The 18974-nt window shown below is 46.0% G+C and overlaps 8 protein-coding genes across 8 annotated transcripts; 6 read left to right on the top strand and 2 right to left on the bottom strand.

Annotated features, from left to right (window-relative positions):
• Window positions 1-1054: 1054 nt before the first annotated feature.
• Window positions 1055-4032, bottom strand: JR316_0006698 (Urea-proton symporter DUR3; the record flags this gene model as incomplete). The annotated part of the gene is made up of 16 exons (XM_047892444.1): window positions 1055-1120; window positions 1169-1357; window positions 1412-1657; window positions 1712-1798; window positions 1851-2024; window positions 2086-2220; window positions 2278-2527; window positions 2577-2851; window positions 2904-2937; window positions 2993-3069; window positions 3124-3211; window positions 3271-3374; window positions 3425-3459; window positions 3519-3545; window positions 3690-3863; window positions 3990-4032. 16 exons carry the CDS (start codon window positions 4030-4032, stop codon window positions 1055-1057), a joined length of 2004 nt encoding a protein of 667 aa, XP_047747726.1.
• Window positions 4033-5828: 1796 nt separating this feature from the next.
• JR316_0006697 (uncharacterized protein) lies at window positions 5829-6985 on the top strand (the record flags this gene model as incomplete). Its single annotated transcript, XM_047892443.1, has 6 exons — window positions 5829-5892; window positions 6157-6199; window positions 6258-6330; window positions 6401-6433; window positions 6496-6783; window positions 6863-6985. 6 exons carry the CDS (start codon window positions 5829-5831, stop codon window positions 6983-6985), a joined length of 624 nt encoding a protein of 207 aa, XP_047747725.1.
• A 273-nt stretch (window positions 6986-7258) lies between these two features.
• JR316_0006696 (uncharacterized protein) lies at window positions 7259-8084 on the top strand (the record flags this gene model as incomplete). The annotated part of the gene is made up of 3 exons (XM_047892442.1): window positions 7259-7311; window positions 7362-7586; window positions 7637-8084. The coding sequence occupies 3 exons, from the start codon at window positions 7259-7261 to the stop codon at window positions 8082-8084; spliced, it is 726 nt and encodes a 241-aa protein (XP_047747724.1).
• A 1583-nt stretch (window positions 8085-9667) lies between these two features.
• On the top strand, window positions 9668-11087 carry JR316_0006695 (MFS transporter asaE; the record flags this gene model as incomplete). Its single annotated transcript, XM_047892441.1, has 5 exons — window positions 9668-10015; window positions 10075-10238; window positions 10299-10387; window positions 10437-10661; window positions 10717-11087. 5 exons carry the CDS (start codon window positions 9668-9670, stop codon window positions 11085-11087), a joined length of 1197 nt encoding a protein of 398 aa, XP_047747723.1.
• An 820-nt stretch (window positions 11088-11907) lies between these two features.
• JR316_0006694 (Microtubule-associated protein RP/EB family member 1) lies at window positions 11908-13014 on the bottom strand (the record flags this gene model as incomplete). Its single annotated transcript, XM_047892440.1, has 6 exons — window positions 11908-11964; window positions 12055-12162; window positions 12217-12535; window positions 12598-12635; window positions 12700-12806; window positions 12891-13014. 6 exons carry the CDS (start codon window positions 13012-13014, stop codon window positions 11908-11910), a joined length of 753 nt encoding a protein of 250 aa, XP_047747722.1.
• A 67-nt stretch (window positions 13015-13081) lies between these two features.
• JR316_0006693 (uncharacterized protein) lies at window positions 13082-14429 on the top strand (the record flags this gene model as incomplete). Its single annotated transcript, XM_047892439.1, has 4 exons — window positions 13082-13101; window positions 13153-13178; window positions 13225-14096; window positions 14157-14429. 4 exons carry the CDS (start codon window positions 13082-13084, stop codon window positions 14427-14429), a joined length of 1191 nt encoding a protein of 396 aa, XP_047747721.1.
• A 731-nt stretch (window positions 14430-15160) lies between these two features.
• On the top strand, window positions 15161-16866 carry JR316_0006692 (ADP-ribosylation factor GTPase-activating protein glo3; the record flags this gene model as incomplete). Its single annotated transcript, XM_047892438.1, has 5 exons — window positions 15161-15229; window positions 15287-15606; window positions 15657-16352; window positions 16415-16763; window positions 16828-16866. The coding sequence occupies 5 exons, from the start codon at window positions 15161-15163 to the stop codon at window positions 16864-16866; spliced, it is 1473 nt and encodes a 490-aa protein (XP_047747720.1).
• Window positions 16867-17488: 622 nt separating this feature from the next.
• JR316_0006691 (uncharacterized protein) lies at window positions 17489-18491 on the top strand (the record flags this gene model as incomplete). Its single annotated transcript, XM_047892437.1, has 2 exons — window positions 17489-17497; window positions 17772-18491. The coding sequence occupies 2 exons, from the start codon at window positions 17489-17491 to the stop codon at window positions 18489-18491; spliced, it is 729 nt and encodes a 242-aa protein (XP_047747719.1).
• Window positions 18492-18974: the final 483 nt, after the last annotated feature.

Raw genomic sequence — 18974 nt, 5'->3', positions numbered from 1 at the left:
TAATCTGTGGATACGGGGAGATAAGCACTGGCGGGACAACTACTTGAGAAGATTTCCTAAGTAGTGCAGGTCCTTGTAGGTTTGCTCCAAATCCAAGGGTCGTTTCTTGGCCGCGGTTGGGACACTTGACAACGAATTCGAAAATAAAAGAGCCAAAAAAACCGCTGTATATGCGACAGAGCACCGATGTAGCTCTGGAGGTGATTGTCATAAAAATTTACATGGTATACAAATCCTTACGAATAACACGAATAACCAGACAAATATATGCGTATTTTGGGCACACTGCTTGCAAAAAAAAACCATACTTCTAAAATATGTCAGTAGAGCTACATGAACATAGGCAATGGACTCACACGAAGCTAAGCTATTATTGAGAGAACCCGAGTTCATCGAGATTGCTCTAGTCCGCGCTCCACAGAGGGAGGTTCCTCAGGCTGAAAACGTTCCTCCACCATGACTGGTGATATTAGAGAGCAAGCGATTCGTCTCTGACCCAGTAGAGCGAAGAAGGAGAGCGCAAATCAACCTCACTCGTGATAGGGGGCGTGTCGGGGTTCAAATTTCAAATTTTATCGGAGATTAGAAAATCGGGAAGCGCCGCCGGGGGCGGCCCACACTGCCTTGGCCGCCATGTTCTCGACTCCGGACTCGGCATGGCTCGCCAACCACTGCCATTAAACTCATTTTAATAACTAATGAGCTGTGATATATACCATGTCACTCTTATATCATACATACGTCAAGCAATTGACCCAACACGTACACAGTCTTCGGGCAGTGGTGGTTCAAAGGCTGGACAAATTGGTTGCATGCAGAGAAGCAAGATGACGGTTATGTCTCTTCTTTTCTGCCACCACCACGTACGTATGGGTATAACAGCAGCGAGCTCGCTACCGCCCGACAATTTTAGTTTTAGGCAAGTTGTCGGGGAGGCTTCCTTCTGATTGCTTTGGACTGTTTACAGCCAGATCTCGTACGCTAGTGCAAAGCAATGCCTTTCAGAGTAATTTAATATGCCACCATGTTGTATAACTAAATATTTTATCGCCTATTACACTACTCCTACTCGATTATCAGCAAGGTGGGTTACATGTCTGTTGGATTTTCCAAACAAATCCTGGTTTGTACTGTCAGCTCACAAATTAATCTATGACGAACTACATACCTTTAATACTTGCTTCGAAATTTGCTCCAAAGCGTCCCGGCTCTCATAGAATGGGTATAAAATAACAACAACGGCTGAGCATATAGTCCATGCAACCCCCATTATGACCCAGGCAGTCAAGCCTGACTTTCCAAATACCACTCTGGAAAAGAATAGGGGAAGCGGTATCACTAAAATTAAAATTACAAACTAAACGGGCGCTGTTCAAGGTGACGCTCTTGGTAGACAGATACAATGACATACCAATGACAAGGAAGACCAGGACGCAAACTGAAACGCTTTTTTGAGCTTTACCGGATCAAGCTCCATTTTTTCTATCTGATCATTAAATGAATCTCCTGATATACTTTGGACGTCGGTTTCAATGGAGCTTGCAGGGCGCATTTTTGCCATGTCCGAAGTAGCACTTCTCATTGAATCCATCTCGACCGAGATGGGGCGAGGTTGGTTAATCGCTCGAGTTGCAACCCAATCAAAATTCTCCGGCCACTATCGGAGGAGTTCAGTCGCATCATTGACCAGGTATAAAATAGAATTACTGACCATAATTGACGCTGTAACGGATATGATTCCACCTGTCAAAATTGAGGCTAAATTTCCAGCCAACATCTCGAGGCTACCACCGGTAGTCTTGAAAAAATACATCAGACCGGGCACAGCGGACATGTTTCTCGGTACTTACAGTGACGTTGATAACTCCCCCGTTTAATCTGGATGTCGTGACAATCCATGCAATTACACCAGCTACAAAGCCAATGACCGTGCCTGATATGCAGCCCCACTTATTGGCCTTTCTCCACGTAATGCATATTGCGATTGGGACGACGCCGGATCCTAGAATCACTCCCATAAATGTCTAAAGGAGACGCAGTTTGACCAATAAGCTGCAAGCAATACATGATGGTTCGTGGACGTACATATAACCATCCCATTGACACGCCTATATAGAAGAACACAAGTCCAGCCACGCCGCACCCGAGAGCGTAAATTAGAACCATAGCATGACCCACTTTCAGAATCTGGGCATCTGTAGCTTTGGGATTTATGTACGTCTAAGTGAAGAACTTGGTTTCTGGAGGTTTTAAAGTCATACGAGTAGACAACGTTACCTTGTATACGTCGTATGTTAGCAACGACGACACCGCTATGAGTTCCGCTGAACATGCACTTGTAACTGCCAAAAACAAAACTAGTAAAAGACATGCGGCTCCTGCCTTTCCAAGAAGGGCCGTTGCAGCTGCAGACGCCGGAAGGCCAGCTGATACGTCACTTGGAGTAAGAATTCTCATACCGGGGCTCCCTTTCAAGGCAACAGCCGCCAGTCCGAGAGTCGTAGCAAACGTGAATGGAATGGAGAACCTAGCACGTATCAGTTCCAAGTCTCAATCGGCGTGAGATGGATAACTACCATGCGAGGCCACCGAGTAAATAAGCCTTCACTGTGCTGGCGGGTCTGCTGGCTATAGCTCTTTGCCAATAGGCTTGGTCTTGAAATACTGTTGAAAAGTTTCCGACAAGGTTTATTACCCCGAATATCAAGCCATTCTTTGAACGCATGGTCAAATAAGATCCATGGGCGTTTCCAGGTACCGGGTCTTGCAGCGACACAGCAGCCAGCAGGTCGTGCATCTGTGTAGGGCTACCAATCTTGTCGCTCACAGCATATACAGTGAATATGAAGGTCTGAGCTTAACATATTAAGTTCCAACTATAGAGTAATAGGCGAAACTTTTACCAGTGTAATAGCAAAAAGAATGGTTGTATGTGTGCTGTTGGGTCAGTGCGTGAGAAAATGATCTAGGCGACACAGCAGAACAAGCGCACTAGTCACAAAGCAGTGTCGATCGCATGCCTCCAATCCTTACATATAGTGCGACTCCCAGTGGAATCAGAAAGCATGCCTATGATTGTGTGAGTTGATATAATCAGGAATTCTCGCCCGTGTCTGTACTCACGGCTATGGTGTTCATTCCAGTGAGATCATTTACAGTGGCAGAACCTCCAAGAATCAACATGGAGCTGACGATGAGGTTCGTAGAGAACCTGAATATCCGCACTATCATTTAGTCTGCAAGCATTTCTTCATCCAGAGGATATCCTACCCAAGAAACATGAAGACAATGTGAGCCGTCTTTCCCCAACGTGCCGCCACAATTTCGAGCCATGTATGAGCGTAGGGAGCGTTCATTTTCAGTTTGGCGGCCAGCTGTGACCAAAGTTAAAACCATATTTTCTCTTAGTCGTTCACGAACTTGCCATAGCAAACAGAAGAATTTGGACCGTAGCACCCGCTGAGAGCAATGTGAGGGAAGATGCATCATTTCGTTGAAATCAAGGCAGGAGAACTTACCTCCATACCACCATGGTCCACTTATACCTGAGTGGAAATGAAGATGATCTACATAATATTCCTTATTGGAAGTTGAGGCGAGGCTCACCATACTGATAGGCAACGGAGCAGCTCTGCAACTTAAGATACCATCACGCATGAGTTCTCGTTCGAAAACAATGGGCGATGGACTAACCAGTGTAGCCGCCCAGGTCCATGCAGATACAATTCCCGTTGCGATGAGTCCCGGCTTAACGCTGCGAGATGCACTTGTGAACTCTTCAGAGTCCTTTGGCGAGTATGTGGTGTATCTGGCTTGTATCCCCGTAACACATATCATCAACAGACTGAAGAGAAGGCCGATCCCTAAGAGAAGTTAGAAATCCAGCGGTAGAAATCCCTCGGAATTATACTCACCAATCACTGAGTTATCAAAGAGAGTCAGCTATCGATGAGACACAGACATTTTCAAGTGTAACCAGCAACGCTCACCAACTCCGTAACCTGCTCCTGAAGGTAGTATAGGTTCTGACATTCTTCAACGAGCCAGATAATGAAAGAACGAGATAAGAGCGTCCTCTAGGAGGTGAGAATAACTCCACGATTATAATTCAGCGAGGTGTCAGTGGCATCGTGATCATATAGAAGAATGATAACTCTGAAACGGATTCCAGTCACCTTGGGTAACGTTCATACCTCAGCTATTCTGAGATTAGCCTGGGATAAAGGCTCCTTTCATTCAAGATGTTGAGGAAGCTATGACATTTATGGATAATCTTCGTGGTTCTCCCGAGTCTACTGAAAGCTGTGGGTTTGGAACATCTCATTCTCTAATGATGACCAACATGAAATTGCCTTGTTCGATTGAAATCTCGTCAAAAAATCCAGTACCAGTAGGAGTAGACTAGGTGGAGAAATACATGAAACCAAGCTAACAGAACAGCGTTTCCTTCAATTCCTTTCATGTCGGAGCCAGTCTTGGCTAAAAACTTTGATTGTTCTATTTTTGGTTGCCAAGCTGTTGTTTATTTTTAGTCTTATCTTTGCGGGATATGATGGAGCTGGGATGGAAGAAACCAGGATTGACATAGACTCCTTGATGCCTCCCTTCAATGCTCTTCGTTGAGATGATGGAAACTGGATAGAATGTCAGCATGTCATACACTCCTTGATATCCTGTAGAAGCTCTACGATTTCTGTCATTAGAAGACAGAGCGTGTGTGCACGAACACGTGGGCAACCTTCTAGTTGCCTACAGTCATTAACAGAATATTAAAATTCAAAAGAAATATATTGCAATTAATTGCCACCGGGTCTGCAACGGTTGTGCTGTATCTAACCTGGAGTCATGAGATTATTGACATATCGACCTAGGCTGAAAACGAAACCGGTGAAGCCCGTAGTGCCTCCAGACTACTTATTTTCGGCAAGCTCCTCCCACGTTTGTAGGCGCCGAGTCGTATCGGAGAAAGCCATCAAACGATAAGGCTGTTAAAACTATACTTATCCATACTAACACACTGAGAGTTCATGGAAGCCGGTAATATATTCGAGATCGCTCCGTGTCATGTAAGATTTGGAATCGGTATAGAAGGAACAGCCTTCAAAATAAACTTGAAGCAGTCGCGGTATCCGGTTTAAACTATTGTACTTCTGACTGTCCCCAAGATTCCCCCCGTTCAGGCTTCCCATGTACACTCATGTAGAGAGAGACCTGTTTGGATATGGAGCAAGTGGCGGGTCTACGAACGATACCTTGCCCTTTGTCCTCTCTAATATGTCTGCTCTAAACATTGCATCGATGGTGCGTAATAATGCCCTATGTCATTGTTTTGAAATTTTAACTTGCCATCACTGTCGGGTCTTGTAGGTGGAGATAATGCTATATGGTAACGTACCACAAATCCTCGCAAAAAATATGCATTTAAACCTCATTTTCGATATTTAGGAGTTCATGCGGTCCTCTTCTCTATCTGCGTGTTTTGTATTATGAGAAACCAGCCATCGAAACAGAAGGTGTTTTTATTAGCAATTTGCTGCATGTTCGGTCTATCAACAGCGGATATGGCGTTCTCTTTCCGAGTGATGGTGTCGGATTTCCGTCTTCTGTTTCAAGGAAGAACGGAGACGTTAATTGCACACGTCTATCCTAAGAGTCCAATATTCGTTTCCAACAAGTTCGTGCCTTTTTACTATATGCTATAAGAAATACAGGTAGCTGATGGGCTATAGCTTTATAGCAGACATGCTTCTGGTAATATCTTGCTTTAACTAAGAAGTGGCGGACATATACTAAAACATATTCATTGAATAAAGCTATACCGCTGCTACATGATCTGGAATCAGAACACCTATATAGCCTTGAGTACAAGTATCCTTCTAATAGCCGATACAGGTAAGCTCTATAAATTATCTTGATCGTTTGAAAAATTGACCTTTCTGGTGAAGTATGGGGATGGATAGGGGCAGGATCTCCAATATTTAGTCTGCAGGCCAGATTTGCACCTGTATACTATTGGACGGTGTTTGCGACTAATATCATAATGACTGCAGCGACAGGTATTGATCTCTCTAGTCGTCGGATCGACTTTAGTTTGCTGACACTGCAACAAAGCCGGTAGAATATATTGGATAGCCCATGTGTCTTGGCCCACTGTAGGAAGACTGAACTCACGGAGGTATAACATCGCCATCGCAATCCTGTAAGCAGATTTTGTGAAAAGTTTATTCTGTCCATCTGATCACTTATATCGTACACAGCGTGGAGTCAGGGTTGATTTATTCATGCTGCCTTTTAACTTTGATACTTACGTTTCGTCATCCCAATCTTCGGGTTAGTACAGTAAAATATTCATATTTAATTCAATCCGGTATTAAAATTTTTTCTCAACTAAAACTTACAGCTCCTGTTCTCGTGTATCACAATCCGTGTAGTGGTAAGTATAACTTCCCGAAGTTATTAAACGCAAAGGACGTGATATACTGAAAATGACCATAGGCAATAATGCCCACACTAATGATCGTTCAAGTGCAGCTTGGAAAGAGTATGGATCAAGTACGAAGCACACGGCTCAATATGGAAATGAAGTCCACTAGGGCAATGCCAACTGCTACTGAAGTTCGATTGGAGACAATTGTGGTGACTGCTAATGATGACAGACGCTCCATGGAATCCGAAAGTAACGACCATACTCCATCACGTATCAGCTTTGCAACCGCGGAGCCTACCTCGGAGACTGAAGAAAACAAACTTCCAGAGGCAACTAGCGTGAAAAATTGCACGAATGTAGGATAATTGACGATTTTAACTAGCTGAGTTAGACTATTTTTATGAGGACTGTACAAGAATTTCCTATTTCTTATAGTTTTGGCCGATGTTTGGCCGATGTTTTGCAAATAATTTCACTTTCCATGACTTGTGGGTGACGCTACGTCAGACAAATTTCGCGAAAAACAGGCATAGCGTAACGACCACCGGTAGCCACTAGTTGTCAGTATCAAAAAATTTCGCGTGAGCACAAAATGAACTTCAACCTACTGACGCCGCGGACTGGGTGCTTGACCTGCAGTTCGTTAAAAGCGTTCCAAGGACACCGTAATACCAAAGCCGAGTTGCCGACGGTCATTAAGGTTTAACAGATTTCTCACGCATGGAGCACACGTGATACGTTTCAGGCAATCGACGGTTGATTGCTGTCAGTGTAACAAAACCCCAATTCGAGGCTCGACTTCGAAATTGTTCACCCTTACATCTGCATAGAATGCCCCACAAAAAGGCAAAAAGGACAGTTCGGGAGAAACTTCGTGCTGAAAGGTGCGTGCTGCACATAACAAGTCATTGAAACTATTTACATGTCTTTTCAGAGGCGAAGATTTGGCTCCAGGGAAAGAATCATTGCGGGACGAAGACATACCTAAATCTGCATTGCGAGTTTTCAATGCTCAGGCTATCCGAGATGAATACAAATCGAAGAAAAGAAAGGCCGAGGATAGTGAAGAACGAGGAGGGAAGAAGCAGAAACTTTCCACTGGAAAACAGAAAACCTCGTTACGGATACAGCCTGGAGAATCGATGCAGCATTTCAATAGGTAAGCTCCACCTAATTCTTCCTATTGGGTACATATAACTTGGTTTGTAGACGTGTGGAAGACGATCTACGTCCTCTGGTAAAATCCGCCATGCAAACTTCGCTTGCGGTGTCTCGTAATGTATCGAAGGCTGAACGCGAGGCTCGGTTACAGAAAAAGGGAAACGGAAAATCAAAACCAGTGGAAGAGGAGGTTAAGAAGCCTCGTGTCCATTCCCCACCACTGCAGGAGGATAAATTCGTTGGTCGTCAAAAAGAATTCCAATCGGCGTCGTCTTCTGCCCCCAGAAGATTGAACGATATTGCGCAAGCACCACCGGAACTCAAGAAGCTACCTCGTGGGGCGACGAAATCTATTGGAAAACGAGACGGTGTCTTGTCAATGTCTCAAAAAGTGATGATGGAGGCGGAGAGACAAAAAGCTATCATGCGCTATCGCCAGCTAAAAGCCGATCGGAGGCAAACAGGCGATGTCGGGGACAAACTCGAGAACGACTAACAACACATATTATCCTCTCGCCGCAGAGGGCCATCAACTTACAGCATCCTGCACGCTAACGATTCTGGAGAAGGTCTCCCCCATTCTTTTCCCGCCTTCTTTTATCCAGAATCAAGGGGCTTAAATCTATTGGTCTTGATCAAAGGAACTTTAAACTATTTTGTTCCTACCTGCCTTCTAGGAGCCTAGGTCATCGCCCTATTTTTGCAGCATCCTCTATTCCGCTCACAATGTCCTTTCCGTCACTCATCCGAATCCTAGTATCCTCGTCGTTTTGCCGAGCTGCGCAGAATTCAGAACCATCGGATTGATCAATTTTCCTTCCATTGTTCCTACAGAAGGTGTATCCTACAATTTTATCATGGAGGCAACACGTCGATTTGAAACAAAATACGTTGACATATTTAGTGAGTTGACAAACCAAACAAAAGATTGGATGCGAATTATCATTGATCTCAAATTGATCATGATAGTCAGCGACAGATCCCACGAGGCTCTCAAACCTCGTCTGGGTCAAATTTCCCATGCATTGTCTGTCTAAACTGGGGGTTCATCTCTCTATAATCAAATATTTTGGCAGTCCGTATCACATAGGCATCGCGTCCGAGATGAGTGAAACGCAGAAACTGTTGGCACGGGAAAGCGTCGTAAAATACTAAGCGTCAGTCGTATGACGATGCTACAAAACCAAATTATTCCGAGGGCAAACTTGGGAAACTTGCGTATGTGGCAGTTGATTCTAAACTAAACCTGCTTTCTCACCACATCAATGCCCTGTCCTTAATTTTTGCAATGTAAAAAAGACACGGACTGTACCATCATGCAGAGACCAGTCAATGGGTTTGCTATTTTAACCGGGGGAGCAGGTTGACATATTTTTGTCAGAACACAAATGATCACACCAATATCACGTTGTCATATAACGGAGGACACAAAGCAGACCTAGGAAAGCGGTGCACTCCTATTGACAACCCGCCCAACGCACCGAGCTAACGGCGTGGACAAAAATATCGAGAGTTGAACCAGTAGTGGTATGGCGTTTTCTTTTGCGCCTTTCTCACTCGAGAATTCATTGTTTAGGACCTGACGTATACACATATAGGCCCCCCTTCTACAAGGCGGACATCAATTCTTGCCGCAGTGTCCGGGCGGCGGTGATATATTCCAATGCGGAATGGCTTCCTTCGAGCTCGGTATTACTTTCATTTTCGATGCAAAGTTGGTCATCCTGAATGCAAGAACACCAGGCGACGAAACGTCACATCCCTCAATGTATCCTTTCTGTATACTTGATTTCGGAGCAAGATCACTGTTTTGTGCTGGTTGTTCGCCGTCGACCTTTCTGGGATACCGCCTTCCGCCCGAAGACGTGGGTTTAGCTGTCAACTACTTAATATATATAGCGCGGTAGATCTGAACTGTGTTCATCGGAATGACAGTGACTCGATTTATAGACGTCATGAAAGTACTCATAAAGCAATTAGCAGAGCTTGCCCATTTTCTCTTACTTCTCTTCCTCCCTGCGCTGGCCCCAGGCCCAGCACACACACAATCTCCAGGCCCAGTGCACGTACTATCCCCCTATGTTGGCTGAAGAAAAGGACCAAGGCACCCCAGCGACGATATGTATATCGCTCGATGAGGAGTCAACTCTTGGGCTTCATCCAAGTGTTGTGCCCACTCTCGTTCTTGAAGTATCCTCCGAAAATCACCCTCATGCCTCACAACCGAGTCTGCACGCGTATACTGAAGGGGGCCTCAAAGCAAACATAACTGTTCTAGGGGCGTTCCTCGCGTTGCTTTGCACGTTTGGGCAGATGAACGCCTTTGGCACCTTCCAAGCGTGGTATGCCGCACACCAGCTGCAACACCTGCCTGCTTCGACAATCTCCTGGATCGGCTCGTTGCAGCTATGGGTTTTCTTCTTCTCGGTACGATGCACGCCTTAGTTTCGAATATCCTTATTGATTTGAAATTCATGCCGTGATAGGGTGCGCCGATAGGTCGACTGTTCGATGCTTATGGACCGACTTGGCTCATGGTTGCGGGAACACTTTGTTATACTTTAGGCATGGTGTCTCTGAGCTTCTGCGTGCAATATTATCAGTATATTCTGAGTCAAGGTATCCTCCTGGGTCTGGGTGTAGGCCTAGTGTGCGTGTAGCTTTATTTCTCCATACCGTTAACATTAACTATTATAATCTTTCTCCACAGATTTTACCCCTCTCTGGCAAGTATATCAACACATTTTCTCAAGTACCGTGCAACGGCCATTGGCATTGCTATTGCTGGATCAAGCGTCGGTATGAACCGAGATCTATCACCTTTCCATCACTGCTAATATTCTACAAGGCGGTGTTGTGTACCCTATTATACTACAACGATTATTTGAAAGCGTCGGGTTTGGCTGGGGAGCTCGCATTTCAGGACTAGCCAGCGGTGCTGGATGTGTTGCCGCAACTTTGATGGTCTCCAGTTTCTCCGCGCAGCGGAAGCCTGGTCCATGGTTCGACATCAAAGTCCTGTCTGATGCTAGTTTTATTCTATTATCTGCCGGTAGCTGCTTCGTAGCTCTAGGTATGTATCTCAAGTTGTACAATCATTGTCCATGGAATCTTAATATGCCACCCAGGGATGTTTATACCTTTTTTCTACATCGTCGACTACGCCAAACATCAATCAATACCGGACCACATGTCGTTCTATGCCCTGGCTGTCATGAACGCAGGCGGTGTCCTAGGGCGGATTGCGCCTGCTGTGCTGTCAGACAGCATTGGCAGGTTTAACCTCCTCACACCTTCCGCCTTTCTTTCCGGTCTTTCTTGCGTCGCTTTTTGGCTCTTCGCAAAATCTCTTGTGTCAATCATGCTTTTCTCAGCAGCCTATGGATTCTTTTCTGGTGCTTTCATCTCCCTCGTTACCCCATGCGTCGCCCAAATATCAGATATCAGGGTGATTGGTATAAGGATTGGTATGCTCTACACCATCATCTCGTTCCCGTGAGTCAGATTTTATCACTTCATTTTTCCATTTCTCTGGGCAGAGCCATACATCCATACCATGCCAATGGGCGCTGTTTACTATTACACGCGCTCCATCTGCCATTTCACAATTAAAAGAGCGCAGAAAGCTGTTTCTATTTATAGCCATCGGTCTCAGCTACTATCTTTGCCCGCAATCATCCCATCCAAAAGTTCTGTATCAACTCCAGGATGGACCATGCTGATGCTTCAGTTTTTGTAGGTCTTTGCTCGGAGGCCCAGCGGCTGGGGCATTGCTTTCTCGTAGTCACGGATCCTTCGATACCATGATCGCGTTCTCCGGGACAACAGTGATAGTAGGTTCTGCCTTCATCCTGGGGTCGAAACTTTCTATCCAAAAAAATATTCTTGCTCGCGTATAGATTTTTCTCAATTTTTCTCAAACTAATTACATTATTCAAGATATCTAACCACCACTGACACAATTTATGATAAATACTGTAGATCAAATTGTTCACTACCATCCTCGTAATCCTGATGTATTACCTCACTTTTTGTATATCATTGTACTGAGAAAAATAGATGCGAACGAGAATGAAGATGTTGAAACTCGCTTCTCTTTCTGAACGCTTGTGAAGACTTGTGAAGCTGAAGCAAGCGTGTTATGTATAATCGATCACGTGATCTAAACTAAACGAATAAGGACTACGAAAATTTTGAACAGTTCAAAGAAAGTGAAATGGGCAAATTATAAGAGCACAGCAAAAAATAACAGTTCTGCGTTAGGGCGGGTATGATACTGAGTCCAGAAAAACGTAGGCATAACTGATGTGGTAATCGACCTAGAAGGTTTCTTCTTCATCGACAGGGGCACCGGCATCGGGAACTTCAAATCCTTCCTGAAAATCGTAGAGATAGAGAGAGAAATCGGGTTAGGATAGTAAATATCAGAAACCCATCTGCAAGAAAATATAGAAAGTTAAACTAACCTCCGTCGAATACAGAATTTTCTGAATCTCTTTCAAAGTGCTGTCTTCCTTCCCTTCACTTTCCAAAGTTTCCATCTGAGCCTGTACCAGAATCTCGATGTCACGTAGCTTTTGAGAATATTAGAAATTGAGCTTAACGTAACTAATAAAAAATGCATTCACCTTCTCAAAGTAGAAATCGCGCTCTTTTTCGAGCCCCTCAAGGTGCGAGGAAAGCTCCTTCACCTGCTCTTGAAGATGTTGCACGGCCTCGTTCGACAGCGCCGATCCGGAACGATGCCCACCGATGGGCGTTCGCCCGCCTGTTCGAGCACCGACGCCCAATCCGACAGCAGGCGTCGCTCGGGATGTGTTGAGTGGGGCCACGGTAGCGGGACCTTCCATAGGCGCGCCTTTTCGTCGGGCGACCGCGTCGTAACCCTGACCTCCGTAGTTAGCGTCCCAGAACCGCTTCATCCATTGTAGGAACTCGAGGTTGTCCCTATGAAGGTACTGATTGTCAACGATATGAGGGTGACATATGTAAAAAACAAGATCGCGCACTGCATTTTGCATTTGACTAGCTTCTCCACGGGTATAGGCTACATTGCAATTCTATGGTCACCACCCGCAAAAATCAGGCGAAATTGAAAATGTCGAGCACACCTTGTCGATCTTCTTAGCCTTGAAAGCGGTTTGCATGATTTTGTAATTCGCGACATATTCGTACTCGTGCTTCGCGTTCATCTTCACCCGATTCATCGGTATATCGCCTGAGGTTGTATCGAATCCATGACGATGAGAATGAAATTCATGTTTGAGCAAGTGCAGAAACGGATGCGATTGGATGAACTGACCGTAGATTGAGTCAAGAATTTGACAATAGGCGCCGCCAGTGCCACATTGCTCGATCTTCGAGTAGCTTATCTGGAGGAGCTCATTGAGCCAGTTGAGGAGATCCGTTCTTGATACAGCCGTCATCGTCGCTGACAGAAAGAAAGGGGCGAAAAAAGCAAGTTCAAGTTGCGCCAGCTAGCCGCGTGCCACAATGTGGAACCATAGTTTAGGGTTCGCCTAATTTCGTTTACTAATTGAATCAACTTGCAACTACTTGTTCAGTTCCATCACGATCCACGCGTATCAGGGTATTCAGGCGCGTAATCTGCTAACAATCTATCACGAATTTACAAGGAAATAGGCAACCTGGTGCAAGATGCGTGCGTAGCATTGATATTATTCCTTTGAAACCTGTTACTGATCTCATCGCGACAGATACGTTGGCTTTGTCTCCAGAGATCTGTTCCAGAATTGTTGCCCTTTCTGCACACAGGCGTCGAGACCTCCTGTCACTTTGTGCTACATGCAAGGCATTTCAGCGAGACGCCGAGGTCAAGATTTACACAGAAGTAATTCTCGCAGAGCCGGCTCAGGCCCTGATCGCCTGCGAAACCCTCGGTTCCAACGAACGGCTAGCCCAGTATGTCAAGAGCTTCTGCTTTAACCAAGAATTCCCTCCTCGCAGGCTTCAAGATACAAATCTCGGCAGGCCATTCTGGGAATCCGTCCAAAGGGCTTTGATCGCGATGTCCAATCTGGAAGTTCTTCTCATCTCTGACTCTAGCTACCAGAACAGCTGGATTCTAGATTCTCCAAATATCAATTTTCAACTTCAAGAGGTAAAACTACGGTTCACCTGGGATGAACCCATCGTTCGGTTTTTAGAAACACAGAACAGTTTGCGCAATATACACTTTTACTACTTTGACGACTCCCAGCATGTGCTTCAACCGCAGAGTCTTCCTGAGCTGCGCGTCTTTGATGGAAGCCTCAGCATCGGCATGCAGGTTATGCACTGCCAACTTACCCATATCCAGCTCGTCGTTGACTGTGACGCTGGGCCGGCTTTATCTCTGCTTCCCCGCCTAGGTGGACTTCGCAAAACTCTTCGAGGGCTCAGTCTCTTGGATATCTCGGATGATGCCGCCCTTTCTGCCCTAGATATCATATCACGGTATCTTCCCAACTTGATTCATGTCGGCTTGTTCGCGTACCCCGCGCTCAGAGTGAGTCCAATTTCCACAGACAAGTGCATATACTACGTACCTGACGGCTTCACTTGCAAGCGATATGAATTCCATCAATATCTCATGAGAATGCCTCGTCTAGAGATCATCGAAGTGGACGTTGGTCGCTGGCTCGAGCGACCGACGACATCAGCCGGACAACGTGCGCTTGCATCTGAACTCCGAACATATGTTCCAACCATCAAGATGGTCGTGTTTTGGATAGTCAACAGCAAATACACATGGACACATCACGACAGCATAAACCAGTGGGATTACATGGCTCAATCACGACAGTACCCACAACTTAGCAACACCTGGTGCCTAGTCTAATGTTTGGCTTGCATCTTTCGAAAGTGAGTGACACGGTATATCATGTCACTCTTGAACATGAATTCAATGATATCTGTGATTAGGGCCAACCAATTTTACCTTGAAAATCTGTATCATTATCGCTGAATCTGTCAACGATTCAACTTGTATCCAATAATTAACATCAAACAGTTATTTCTAAAGTCAACGAATCAGATGCCGACTATGATATTACCCAGGTAATCTGTATTATGTCGTCAACTTCTGCTAGTATAACCCTAATAGATATCTCGAAATTCATCTATACGAACAGGTCACTCTTAGGTCTTGGTTCTAAATCTGTGGGTAAGATGGTCTGGAACAGACAGTATATAGTACAGATATCTCGTACAAAAACCACCCATACAGCATAATTTATCTCTAAAATCCGTTGGAACCGTGTAGGAGCCGTCGCCAGTGGGAAGTGACAGTATTCATTCAGACTCCTGGCAGAAGCCATTATTGGGATCGATGATCACCACCTTCAACTTGAAAGCATCTAATTATTAAAGTTAGATACCCTCTTAGTTTATAGCTGACTCGGTTCTAATATTCCAGAGTTAAAAGAGAGGCATGTAGAGGCGATTTGACGATGAAAATCAATAATCCGCTTTTGAGCCGGTGTTACCTTTACCGGCCAATTCTCCAGATCACGCCGTGACAAGCGGCCACGACACCAATTTCCGTTGTACACATCTTGTTTTACGACCACTATGGCGGAGCCAACCAAGCAAGAAACCGAACAAGTTTTCAAAGTATTGAAGGCCCAAAAGGCGAACAAGGTGAGTACATTGCATTTAAGGCATTTCGGAGTGTTGTCTGACAACGCGGCACACCAGTCATGTTTCGACTGCAATGCACGGAATCCGACATGGTCCAGCGTTACTTTCGGTGTCTACATCTGCCTGGAGTGTTCCAGCGTGCACAGAAACATGGGCGTGCACATTAGCTTTGTTCGATCTACGAATCTCGATAGCTGGCAGTTAGGCCAGCTGCGCACTATGAAGGTCGGCGGTAACGGATCTGCCAGGGACTTCTTTGTCAAGCACGGTGGATCGACGTTGTTGGATAACTCTGACACGAAGAAGAAGTATTCCAGTAGGGTTGCTGAGTTGTACAAGGAGGAGCTGGCCCGTCGCGTGAAGGAGGACATCTCTCTGTGAGTTGTTACGATATCAACATGCGATCATCGGATTAACTTGTGTACAGTTATCCCACTGGTATCTTTGTCGAAGGCATGGACGCACCATCCGTCGCACCTCCTAAGGAGGAGACCGAGGACGATTTCTTCAATTCCTGGTCTAAGCCCACAACTCCCAAAACGTCGAATCCCAGCACTCCCCGTATATCGACGCCACCTATCATTGGCAAAACACCCTCTGCAAGCTCAGCCAGTAGCAGCGTAGCCAGCCCTGTATCAGCTACCTCTCCGTCCGCTGCAACGACCCCTCGTACCCTCACGTCTTCTGCAGCTGCTCGACCCGCTCGCCTCGGAGCTGGAACCTCGCGATTGAACTCTGCTTCATCAACAGGATCAGCGGCACCTGCAGTCAAAAAATCTAAGCTCGGTTTAGGTGCATCTAAAGCTAAGCCTGTCGACTTTGCAGAAGCCGAGCGAAAAGCATTGGAGGAGGCAGAGAGGATCAAGCAGCTTGGGTACGATCGCGAGCGAGAGGCAGCCGAGGAAAAGGCCAGACAGGAGGCAGAGGCTTTAAGACTATCTAGGGAGATCGGATCGAGAGCTACCATGGCAGCTGCGGCGCCTGGAAATGGGGCCGCCCGCAAATTTGGTGCAGTCCCAGACCCGCAGAAGACTGCCGCGTTCCCCAGACTTGGCTTTGGGGCCGTCCCCGGCGCGGGTGCTGCTGCTGCTGTTGCCGCGGCAGCCGCTTCATCTACAAGAAGGTACGCGATTTTTTCTCAATCAGGGTTCTAGTTGTCTAATGTCGTTGTTTCGATCGCATTAGCACTCCCGTTGTAGATGATGCACCCACAACTGCCCGCGAGAAATTTGGTAATCAGAAGGCTATCTCTTCGGATATGTACTTTGAGAGGGGAGATTATGACGCGAACAGCACGCGTGAGGCACAGACCCGACTTCAGTCTTTCCAAGGCGCGACGTCAATCTCTTCTAATCAATACTTTGGACGTGAGGAAGACGAGGAATTGGGCTACGAGCGAGGAAACGACGGTGGCTTGCTGGGCGACGGTAGTTTGGCCGGGCTGGAAAATGCTGCGAAAGAGGCTATATCCAGAGTCATGGCCAACCCCGATGTTCAAAACGTCGGGGAAAGTATTCGTACAGGAGCTCTCAAGGTGAGGCCAATTGATTTGTTGATTTTGGCTGAACCAACCATCTGACCAACCGCCTTTGTCGTAGCTCTCTGAATATTTGGCATCAATGTCTGTGGAACGTTAAGCCATTACAGGGGCATTGTTGCGCGTATTTTCATCTTTTCTATATCCTTGGTTCTCCCCACTTGTCGATCATTGACGAAGTTAAATTTGTTCTGAATATCATACTTTTTTCTTCTTCTTGGTTCTGACATATCATTTCCCCCCATGGTATACCTTCACCATCTACGCTTTGCTGAATATGCTGTTCCAGACTATCGCCCACTATGTTCTTGGTTTAACCTTGATCACAATGACAGTGATAACGGCGCGAATCATTTCTTGTCTTTGGTTCTCAACATGAAGATCCTCTAATATCATCAACATACGACAATAGATAGGGGATGATCGAGATCCCATCATGCGCTATTTACGCCTCAGCCTCGTTCCCTAAACCATGCTGATTACAGTTCTGGATTTCACGTTCTATATCTATTCTGACAAATAGGCAATTGCCACTGTCAGCTTTTATCTTCTCCGACGCAGACCTGAGTGAGTTCCCCGTCATGAATTTGAAATCAAGGACGTTATACAGCATGCTATCGCATCTATCTACCCAGGCGTAAGGAAGCTATTGGTGAGTCCTGACAAAGTTTCTGCGGTTCGCATTTAACCCAGTCTGGGATGTTTTGCTCTGCAGATGCGATATGGTACCGGTAGGTCTCGGTAGTATCTCCACTGTCTTATCTTGGCTAACAAGAAATAGCTGGTCCACTTGAATCATTGAAAAAGGCACTCCAGGAAGCAACCAAAATACCTCGCTTGCCTCGACCGTGCCGGTAGGCGTTCCGCTGAACAATGCGGCGATCCGAGTGATTGCGTACACAACCGCAAATAATTCACTAGATTAAGCATTCCTCCCAATCAACATTGCGCAAGCAAGCTTGTCCAGCACCAGTCTAAAGGACATGTCCGTTTTTATCGTTGAAGGTACCGTCAACGTATTCATTCGAAATTTTCCGGCTGAACCAAAAGCCAAATCAACATCCAGAACAACCGGTCCGTATGGGCAAGATATCTGTAGAACAGACACTTGGGCTTCGTCATTCGGTGTTGTGGCCTGACATGCCTTTGTCGCAAGTGTGTCTTCCCGAGGATAGCTCAGGGAAGCACTTCGGCGCCCTGTTACCTCACTCTGACGAACCTATTGCCGTCATCTCGCTCTTCGTCGAAGAACTGCCGATCGATAAGAACATTACATCGGACGTGCCACCGTCTGCACACGAGCAGGAGCAACAGCAGGTGCAGCAGAGAATGACTTATGGACATTCGGCAGATGACGCCATCGATTCCAAACGCCCACGAATCGTGGTGCGCTTCCGGAAATTCGCGTGTGCCCCGCGTTATCAGGGCAAAGGACTTGGGACCCAACTCCTCGCATACGCCTTATCGATCGCCCGATCTGAGCTGGATGCCACGATAGCGTGGTGCGACGCACGAACATCGAGTGCATTGTGGTATGAGAAACGAGGTCTTCGACGGTTTGGCAAGATCTTCTACAAAGGACCTGTGGAGTACGTTCGCATGTGGATCGACTTACGGGATTATCCAGGTCGTGAGCTCTCTCAGCCAGTTAAAGGTCGTGTTTCGGCACTTGTGGTGGCCGCGGTCGACAATATGAAGCCCGAGTTGGACGCTTCCACTCATTAGCAAGAATTTTATTTCACCTTGCTATTGGTTGGATTTCAGATCTGAAATTATTCCAAGTAACGTGTTAATTCCTTACAGTATGGTTATGTACTTTTTCAAGCGCTGGTTAAAAAAAGAACTGGCTGCTCAATGTCACCGCAGAAAGGCCATAGAATTTGACACACTCCCCCTTTATGAGTACACTTCTTTGTGGCTTCTCTTCTTTTCCTGAGTACTGGTTACTTCAAATGCAACATAATATACCGGTTTTCAATGTGTGGGGAAGATTAGGACACGGAGGCGGGGCCCTGACTCGTCCGACAAATGGCTCTTTTCCTGACCTTTCCCTTTATTCTATTATACATCGTTTCCGTTCACCGGGTCCGCCACCGTGAGGTTTTTGTCCACTTTACCAAGTCTTCAGTAATAATTCACCATTCCCGTTTCACTGCACACGTTTACACCGCATGTTTTCCAGATGAGACGCCACTCAGCGCTGTTTTT

The sequence above is a fragment of the Psilocybe cubensis genome, chromosome 6 (assembly GCF_017499595.1).
Source record: "Psilocybe cubensis strain MGC-MH-2018 chromosome 6, whole genome shotgun sequence".
NCBI classification, from domain to species: Eukaryota; Fungi; Basidiomycota; class Agaricomycetes; order Agaricales; family Agrocybaceae; genus Psilocybe; species Psilocybe cubensis.
Note: the sequence above shows the minus strand (reverse complement) of the source record. Positions and strands in the feature narration are given on the sequence as shown.